This window comes from Bactrocera neohumeralis, chromosome 6, assembly GCF_024586455.1.
Source record: "Bactrocera neohumeralis isolate Rockhampton chromosome 6, APGP_CSIRO_Bneo_wtdbg2-racon-allhic-juicebox.fasta_v2, whole genome shotgun sequence".
Lineage (NCBI taxonomy): Eukaryota > Metazoa > Arthropoda > Insecta > Diptera > Tephritidae > Bactrocera > Bactrocera neohumeralis.
This window is the reverse complement of record NC_065923.1, coordinates 49696608-49707273: the sequence shown is the minus strand read 5'-3', so window position 1 is coordinate 49707273 and position 10666 is coordinate 49696608. Positions and strand designations below refer to the sequence as shown.

General features: G+C 41.1%; 1 protein-coding gene across 1 annotated transcript in view; it reads left to right on the top strand.

Annotated features, from left to right (window-relative positions):
- Positions 1-1217: 1217 nt before the first annotated feature.
- Positions 1218-10666, top strand: part of LOC126761181 (ceramide transfer protein) — a 29243-nt gene continuing 19794 nt past the window's right edge. Inside the window, exon 1 of the mRNA XM_050477139.1 lies at positions 1218-1995. Coding sequence (XP_050333096.1) covers positions 1624-1995 — 372 coding nt within the window. The 5' untranslated portion in view covers positions 1218-1623. The remainder of the gene's footprint in view (positions 1996-10666) is intronic.

Below are 10666 nucleotides of genomic sequence, written 5' to 3'. Positions count from 1 at the left end.
GTCGAATTTATAATTTATTGTTATAATATATCCATAAAATATTTATTTATATGTAACTCTAGTATTTATTGTTCTTATACACATATTGTGTACTTGTATATAATAAAAGCAAATAATAACGTTAATATTGTTAAAAAAAATCTACTTTGCAAAAACGAGTAATGCGTAATTTTGGCACACTTTTAAAATAGAAAAACTTCTTTACTAGATAGAGCTTTATTCGGAACTTGTACCCTTGACCTAATCAGTGTTCATTAAATCAAGAAACACGATTGCGGCAAGACTGATTAAGAAACTTAAACTTGTTCAAAACTACTTTCCAATAATGTCAATATCAAGACCAATTGGTCAACCAACTGGATCTTTTAAATACAAGAAACTGGTACATGTCAAATGGTTTTCAATGAGACAACACCTTTCGGTTCGTTCGGTTCACGCGACGCATTGCGTCCTGCATCCAATATTCGGTCGACATAATCGTCCAGCAGAGTCGGAAATTCTAATTTTGGAAAATGCGTATAGACGTCGTACAGTGCGTACCGAAGTGCTGAAAGAAGAGCTGAATGAGTGTGTTCACCATCGCGCGCAGAAATTGGGGCTGTGCCAACTCACTTTAAAGGAGATTTAGCGGATCTAGGACATAACGATTGTCGGATCATCTCGTCCACTTCATGAAGTTCACGGAGCCTTTGCTTTGTTGTCGTTGGTACAGCACGTAGTTGTACGCGACGTTTTCGATGAATTTCCACAAATGCTGCTGCTAGTTTCGTCAAAAAACTCATTCTTGTATGTGTAAATACTCTATTTGTGACCAATTTTCAGTCATTACAGACCTTAAATTTAATAATGTGGGTATTTGATTTTTTAACTGTTTCAACTACGATAAAATGTGTGTGTGTGTTTTTTTATATAAACATTGCATATACATATATAATGTATATTAATTTAAAAACGTTATTGCATAAGGAAATTTAAATTGTGTCGTGCTTAGATAAAATAAAATATATAGGTTTTAATCATCCCTTTATTTAAAAACTTAAACAAAATTTATACAAATTAAAATAAAATTTAAATAAATAAAAAAATTAATCTAATGCAGTTGTAATAGATTTCACACATTTAAGTATTCGGAGCACAGTGTATTTGCCACCCTGTTACTTACGTAGGCACCCGGTGTTTCAACAAGTTTGTTTCACGTATTTTTTGCTTTTGTAACACTGAATTATTATTGTTGCAGGTTCTGAAGTTTGTTTTTATAATTTGTGATAACCATGTTTTCGAGTAAGGATTAGCTCAACGGTGTAGTTAATAATGTCGTGAATGAGAAAGTAATAAAGAGTAGCAAGATGATATGATATTTAAAGTAAATCATGTGTCGTATGTTTTAATTTCTATTGTGTCTGATTAGTTTTTATAAATGCTCTAAACAAAGCCTTAAATATATAGTATCCCGGTTAATTCATAACTTTTGGATGAAAGAATATCAAAAATATGCTTGCCTAAAATACATTTTCATTCGTGTGCACCATCTAATTGAATCCAAATCGAATTTTGTGAATCGTGGATAAATATACAAGCATATAAGAATTCCATTAAACTCGTAGCTACTTGACAAGCAATAAAATGGATGATAATTTAATAACAGAATCAGAGACAAGATCAAAAGTATCCTCTTATTCAACAATCATAAGTTCGAATACTTTAGCAAGTGCTATCGGCCCATTGTCTTCGACTCCTCCTAAGTCACTAGATTCCAGAACGATACGTAATTCGTATCCCGTTGATACTAGTTCACAAAGTGATGATTCAGATAATGAATATTTAGATAACAGTATCGAACTCCGCGGTTATCTCAGCAAATGGACAAATTATATATATGGCTGGCAACCACGTTATATAGTTCTGAAGAATGGCACTCTTTCTTATTATAAGTCGGAGTCGGAGTCAGACCTTGGTTGCCGTGGAGCTATATCTCTCAGTAAAGCTGCAATCAAAGTAAGTTTATTATCAACTTCAAACCTACAAACCTAGCCATAATGTTTGAAATTATGCTCTTTGTAATCACAAAATGTGTACCTCCAACTAGATCTAAATGAATTGTTGATAGAAGATGGTCTCCGGTTCAATAATATAATCGCTGAGGAAGCTTGTAGCTTTGATTTAATTTGTTAATAAAGTTCCTATAGTCAATATAATCCTAAAAGCAAATTTGAAAATGGAGACCCTGGAAGAAAAGGAAAAAAATGTGGAGCCTTCTTAATTACCGATATCAACTCAACGGATAAGAATAATTGGTTTGAAGTTTTCCTAACTACCAACTCCTTTGGATTATTGTGGTTTTTAACTCTGTGCCTGTGAAATGTCGTTTATATAAGAAAAATATTACGAGTGTAAATTTTAGAATAGCATCCCCCGATTTCCGGGTTATTATGTACGGATAGAGATGGTCCTCCAAATTAAGAAAACATATAAATATATAGTTGCAGCTGTATTATATTTTTTCAGATATTTGCATTTAAAATTTAAGAATTCACAATTTAAAACACGTGTTTCTCCGAATTTTAATGAATTTACTCTTATATTTTTATACTCTGTTGCTTCAGTATATAATAGTTTTGTTCACCTAACGGTTGTACCTATCTCCTAAAACTAAGCGAGATACATATGTATCAGGATGATGAGATGAGAAAATTTGAAATCCGGGTGACTGTCTATCTGTCCGTCCTTCCGTCCCTGAAAGCTGTATCTTGAGCAAAAATTAATATGACTTGATGAAACTTTGTATGCGGGTTCCTTAGTACAAAAAAATTCGAGTTCGTAGCTGGACCTAATCGGACTACACCCAAGTCCACAAAACACCATTAACTGAAAACCTATAAAGTGACATAACTAAGCACTAAATTAATATATAGAACGAGCAAGGAATCATAATAGCAAAGGGCTCCTGTGGGCAAAAAATTTTGAAAACAACAAATGTACCCATACTATGCGAAAATGGATGAAATCGGATGATAATCCCCCTTACACCACATATAACGGTACTGTTAAAAAGTACTGAAAGCGAAATACATCAATACGCCAGAGGCGATAAAATTCATCTACGAAATGGTATGAGAAGTCTTTATCGGAGACGTGGTAAAAATTGGACGATGGGCGTGGCAGCGCCCACATTTTGAACTTCCGGGTGACTTTTGCTGCATATATCGGGCAATATTTAAGTTATCTCAATGAAAATTATAAAGCGTGTTTTACTATAACATAAAATTGGGCGAAAACTTGACCTACCCCATATAACTATGTAATATCAGGAGGACATCTTGTTGTTGTTGTTCCGTTTCTCTGGTTGACATTTTAGATCTTAAGGTATTTTCCCTGTATTTGATTCTTATAAGTTTCAAGAGTATAAAATGTTCGGTTCCTGAACCTAGCTCTTCCTTACTTGATATATTTTACCACCATGAAAGTTGTTGCTCCATTTCCCACAAATATGTTTTGGTAGTCAAGGACTAGCGAATTAGAAGATGTATGCCCAAATCGTAATCAAAAGGCCGAGCCAGTGGCGAACGTATTCATCAACAAGTGGGTAACGAAAATGGTACTCCAATGGAGTTACGTTATAACCAAAAAACAATTTCGAATCGCCAATAATTCAGTTGATGTGCTAGAAACTGGGTATCCGGGAAACACATATAACCGCATTACTTCTCTGAATATTACAAGAAATTTTGAGGAAAATGGTACCCAAATATCAAAAAAGATTTGTATAACCATATATCCATGTTACTGATGGGATATCAGTCTATTGTAGATGAAAAAGGCGTCTAATCCGACGTAGACGATTTATCGAGAAATCCGTTACAATATTCAGTTGTTTAATTTTATGTCAAATCTTCATTTTTCAGATTAGCAGAAACAATGACATTTCGACTGAAAATAGTCGCAGTTCGTAATAACAAAAAAAGGATTTAAAAACCGTAATAGTGCTATTAACATCTAACTTGGGGTTTCTTTTGTTGTATTTGTTTGTTGTTTTAACGGAGATTCAATCCCCGTTGGGATGGTAAATATCATTTGTGTTGTCGTCGAGGTCATCTAACGGTAGGCCCAAGAAACGTGCTGTTTCGACGGGGTCGGACCAAAGGGAGAAGGGTGTTAGATGGGTGGGGTTTGTGGGGCATGCAAAGAGGTGGTCAGTATCATGCGGAGACTCGTTGCATGCAGGACATACGTCGGGTATGTCAGGGTCTATTCTGGATAAGTAGGAGTTTAACCTGCTACAGTATCCAGAACGAAGTTGCGCAAGGGTCACACGCGTTTCTCGCGGCAGCTGGAGCTCTTCGTCTGCGATGGGTGGTGGTTTAACTCCAAGAACGCCATTCACGGGAAGGGAGTCGGTGAAGGTGTTGATGGCTCCGCTGTGAATGGCGGTCAGTACCTGTCGAAAGTTAGTTGCGTCCGAAGTCCGGTCGGCGTACTGTACGACGTCGTCGACGTAATCCAGGAATGACCTCTTGATGCTCCTAGGAGGCGGTTCCGCTCCAAGCAAATGGCTGCAGGGGTGATTTCTGCGAAAGCATCCCAGCAGGAACTGCCTGGAGAGGAGTTCGTTATGCTCCTTAACCGGGAGAATGCGCGTCTCACTATGGAGGTGTTCAATGGGAGACATCAAGAGACATCCTGTAGTGGTCCGGAGTGCAGTATTTTGGCAGGTCTGAAGTTTCCTCATCTGCGTGCCACTGCATGGGCGCTGCGTAATTGAGGACCGGCCGGCCGATTGCCTTGTATGTTGCCAACAACGTTTCTTTGTCTTTTCCCCATGTGCTGCCGGCTAGCGACTTGAGGATTTTGTTGCGGCTCTGTACTTTGGCGATAATCGCGGTCGAATGCGGAGAGAAGGAGCATAGACTGTCGAATGTTACACCTAAAATCTTAGGATTATTGACAGTCGGAATTTTGACGCCGTCGACTGCAATGTTAAGCTCAAGTCTATACTCCTTCGTCCAGTTGGTAAAAATGGTCGCTGTGGATTTGGTGGGCGAGAGTGTAAGATTTCGTGCAGTGAGGAAACGAGAAAGGTCGGAGAGGTAGCTGTTTACCTTCGAACACATGCCATCGATTCCATTGCCCGACGCCAATATCGTGCAGTCATCAGCGTACGAGGTTATGGAAACTCCCTCTGGTGGTTGTGGGAGTTTCGAGATGTAGAAATTAAACAGTAGTGGGGAGAGGACACCACCCTGCGGAACCCCCTGTTTAATTCTTCTCAGTTTAGATGTTTTACCTCGAAATAGTACGGATGACTGGCGACCGCTCAGGTAGTTCATGGTCCACCTCTTTAACCCTGGAGGGAGCGTAGTTGTTTCAATGTCCTGCAGTAGCGTTGTGTGATTGACCGTGTCAAAGGCTTTTGACAGGTCCAACGCTACGAGGATCGTTCTTTCGCAGGGTGGTTTCTGGTTGAGGCCACGAACTATCTGGGCGTTTATGACGCTAAGTGCTGTGGTGGTGCTATGCACTTTTCGGAATCCATGCTGGTGGCTGGCTAGGCTCAGGTGGTGAGTGAAGGTCGGGAGTAGCAAGGCCTCAAGTGTCTTCACTACTGGGGAGAGGAGAGTTATCGGGCGATAAGATTCCCCTTTGTTGGCGGGTTTCCCAGGTTTCAGTAGTGGGACCACTCTTCCGACTTTCCACACATCGGGTATTTGAAGAGTGGTCAGCGACAGATTAAGTACCTTGGTGAGATATTCTACTCCCGTCGAGCCTAGATGCTTTAGCATTAGCATGTTGATTCCATCAGGGCCAATGGATTTGGAGGATTTTGCTTTTTTGATGACACCCTGAACCTCCTCACCGGTGAAAGTAAGTGGCGCGCCGTCGTTTGGCATTTTGCGCAGCCGTCGGTTAACACATCGTTTAGCCTTGTCTACCGAAGGGTGCAGTGTGAACTGCCGGCTAAAATAGCTCGCGCACTTCTTCGGGTCCGAAGAGGCATGACCATTGAATTGAACTTCAACTCGGTCGTCATGTCTCTTCGGGTTAGACAGAGCTTTGACAGTAGCCCAAAGCTTACTCACTCCGGTGGAGAGGTTGCAGGACTTCAGGTGTTCTATCCATTTCGTCCGCTTATGTTGATTTACCATACGCCGAATCTCCAAATTGAGATCCCGTATTCGGGGATCCCCGGGATCGGCATGGCGTAAGGTGTCGCGCTCATTAGCTAAAACGGCTGCTTCGGCTGGGAAATTGGGGCGGATTTCCGCTATTCTTCCAGCCGGTATGAAGCGAGCGGTAGCTGCTGCGATCACCTTGCGGAATTGACGTTCGCCAACGCATACGTCCGTAGGAATGGGTAGAGCGTTGAAGGTGCTCTCAGTAAATTCTGTGAAGCCGACCCAATTAGCTTTGTTAAAGTTAAAGTAGGTGCGGTTGTCCACAGAAACAAAATCAGGAGGCTTCTCGATCGAAATAATTATGGGCAGATGGTCTGATGCGAGAGTTAGCATAGGTCGCCAGGTTATGCTGTTTATCAGACCACCGCTAGCAATGGTAATGTCCGGCGAGCTATTACAGGTGCCCATGACTCTGGTGGGGGCTTCGTCATTCATTGTGCAGAATGTCGAATCGTCAATCTGTTCCGCCAGCTCCATCCCCCTACGATCATTTGACAGGCAGGAATGCCAAAGATCGTGGTGCGCGTTAAAGTCGCCTAGTACCAAACGGTTTTCACCACGAAGTAGCGCACTTATGTTCGGGTGATATCCTGTTGGGCAACATGTAACTGGAGGGATGTATATATTAAATATTTCGAGCTCGACATCGCCTGACCGGATAGCTATACCCTGACATTCTAGGGTAGTATCCCTGGGGTCGATGTCTACATCGATTAGACGATACTGCACGGTGTTGTGCAATATGAAAGCTAGGCCACCACCATTATCTCGCTCGCGATCTTTACGTATAACGTTGAAACCTGCACAACTCAGAAGATCTGAGCGGCTGTTTAACTTGGTTTCTTGGACCGCAGCTATCGATAGACGTTCCCGATTCATTAGTGCAACTATCTCCTCGATCTTGCTCTGGAGTCCGTTGCAGTTGAATTGAAGTAGCCGGGTTTGTCGCGGGTGTCCGTGGGTGATCCTGGGGGTGAGGGAGTGACGTGTGGGTGGAATTTTCACGCCACTGTTGTGAGTTGCGGGGGCAGACTCCTGCAGCATGGGGCAACGTATGAGTCACTCCACTCACGTGTGGTGCGCAGGCCGGAACACGTCGAAAAATGACACCAGCCAGTACAAGAATTGCACTTGACGGATGTCACATTCCGGCGTATGACGGCCTGACACACGGAACAGACTGTGCGAGGGACCAAGAGCTGCTGGTTGGTTCTCGCACGAGGATTGGAGCGGGATGAAGGTTGGGGGGGGGACAAGTCAGAAGGGGAGTTATGTTGCCTGATTGAGCTCCTAGGGACCGTGGAGGTCCTTTGTTGGCCACTCGGATTGGGTGGCGGCGCGGCGCGCGAACTGTGTGCGGATTGCACAGCCGTAGAGGCTTGTGTCGCAATATTGCGCAGGCAACATGGGGCCACGTAACGCGTGGTCCACTCCCTATGGGTCTTAAGGCCTGAGCAGGTCTTAAGATGGCTCCATCCATTGCATGTGTTACACCTGACCGAGGTGGAGTTTGGATGGAGCCGTTTTGCGCATACGCAGCAGAAAAATTCCTCCGGCCCGGGTTGGACTCAATGCCAGCGCGAGTCAGGAGGATACGGAGCAACCCTGCTGCAAGGCATTGCTCTAATGACGACAAACACAAATTAATACTCACCGATCCAAACGGGGTTAGATCACCGAAAGAACAGCCCTTGGTCGGATGAAATCCGAGTCAATTCCGGTGCGTAGAACCGGCTGTCGTGGGAATTGTGGGGTTTCTTTTCTAAATTACTGCTTCAAAATATGGCAAAAGATACATTTATAAGAAAAAAATTGTTGTGCCGAAGAGAATAATCTAAATACCTGGCCTAGATTACTACGGATATAGAAAGATTATATATATTATATTCGATTTTCTATTTCATGTCAACAAAAGTGTTTGTGAATGCAGAATTTTTTACTAAGAATATCCTTATGTTAAATTATTCGGAACTATTGTGGGGTCTTTGTAATGTTGAAAGTAGTAAACGAATTCACCAGTCTTCCAAATTTTGTTTACAACAAAAGAAAACGTAAACTTCAATTGCACCGAAGCTATAACACCTTTCACAAATAAAAAAGCTTTCATTCCAAAATTTCGAAAAATATTTTGCAAATAAAAAATTTTGATAGTTCAGTTTGTATGACAGCTATATGCCATAATGGTCCTATATCGGCGGTCCCGATTAACAACAACAACGAACAACTTCTTGGGGAAAACAGACCGTGTGCAAAATTTCGTAAACTATTACTGCAATAGCTGCAAAATGTACCAGAACAATAAGGGAATTACAGAAGACAAAAATAATTTGATGGACAATAACACTTAATACTTTTGTTATAATACCAAACAACTCCGCAAATACTTAAGTAACCCGAATCACCCTACGTAAATTTTTTGTGGAATTTGGAAGAGATTTATTATGCGGAGTACTCTTTTGGGTTGACTAAAAAATATGTGTCTTTAGTTTTTATGTCCTGGACAGGGTCCTGCAATATTTTGGTCAAATCAGTCAACAACAGTCATAAATTGGTTGTACAACACGCGGATGTAAAACTGGTATTTTTACAACTAAAGCATGTTAAAGCAAGGCAGACCACCGAGTTATTCACCAAGAACAAGAGCTCGGGTTGCGGCGTGAATAGACCACGACATACTCAACTTATGTCCAGCATGCAATGAGTCTCCGTACGATACTAATTACATATTTGTATGTCCCATGAAACCTACTCACTTAACTCCTTCTCCCTTTGGTCCAAACCCGTCGAAACTGCACGTTTCCTAGGCCTCACGTTAAGTGACCTCGATGGTTGCTAACTTGTTACTTTCTCCCTAGGAAATCGCTACAACAACAACAACAATCGAGTTATATCCGTTTAGTCGGATAATCTTCTTTGATTTCTACTTCCTGTTGTGTGTTTTAGCGGGTCCTTAGCCCCGTTGGGATGGTAAGAATTAGCTAAGTTGTTGTCGACGTCATCTAACGGAAGGCCCAAGAAACGTGCTGTTTCGACGGGGTCGGACCAAATGGAGAGGTGTGTCAGATGAGTGGGGTTGGTGGAGCATGCAAAGAGGTCGCCAGTGGCGGAGACTCATTGCTTTGCAGCCCCACATGTCTCGAAAGCTTCCAGTAGAGTTGTAAATATCATTGAAATAAAACAGAAATTGCAACGTCAATATATGCGATGGGTCGCAAACATAAATATTAATTCGCCTACCTTTTTCAAACACAATTTCACATTCAGCTTTAAGTTGCATTGGATGTACATATTATTCGAAATTATACCTTCATCGTCACCGTCACCTCCCCCACTTACATTCTCTTCCTGATAAGGTGGCTCGCTATATAGTGCTTGGGGGTTACACTTAAAATACCGAAGTTCAAAATGCCGACACATCAAAATACCGACAAAATTTAAATATGCAGCTAAATCAAAATACCGACAAATCAAAACACTGACAAACCAAAATGCCGACATGTGAAAAATATTTTACCTTGTCCGCCCTTATTTCTATCGAAGCACAGAAACAGAATTCTACTGACTAAGTTATGACGCCAGCAATTTTGAAAAGTGTCGTTTCGAGAAAAACGTGTTTAAAGTTTCACTTATGTACATATGTATGTTTGCACCTCCGAGAAGGCCGCAGGGCCTCGAACGAACAACGCCACCTTTTCTTGATTTGTCGGTGTTTTGACTGTCGCAGTTCTAAAATTCGAGATTTTGATTGTCGGCATTACGTTATACACCCGAGGCTGGCCTTCAAAAAGTTTAGATTGGAAGAAAGGCATTAGGTATTATTTGTATATACATATATTATAATTCAATCAAGTCAACTAATTATTTAATATTTCAAAGACCACACGAAAACATAGCTGGCATTGCTCGACCGCTCGATCATCTTATCCATATAAGTATCTTAGATCTACTTATTTTTTCATTTCACCTTTTTTCACTCCGCATTCCTTTTTTTATCAACTTTGCAATGTACTCACTATCACGACCCAATTACAATTGTCGGGTAAATGAATGCTAATGAAAGCGATCAATTACGCAGTACAACGCGCTAAAAGGTAACGGTATCAGTATTCTTTGAAAATTTGTGGACATGTCCATGCAAGATTATCGCCCGTTTCCATATGACAACTCGGTGGGGTTTCTGGTTAACACTTAAGTTAAGTACCTTTGGTTATCGAATATCAATACATCTGTGAACAAGAATATCAGTTTTTCTTTAGGTCAATCTCTACTTATTTATTTTTATTCTAGAAAAACGTAACATGATATAAAACCACCCAAATAAAAGCATAAAAATAATTATAAGGAGAAGGAAAATTTACATACATATGTACATACATAGTTCGTGCTATTGTTTTCATTGGTAATGCACTGAGAGAAGTATCCATCGTTTCTGAATCTTTGTCCATGTACATCTGCATGCTCGTATACACCGTTGTCTACCCATGGGTCTTGAATCG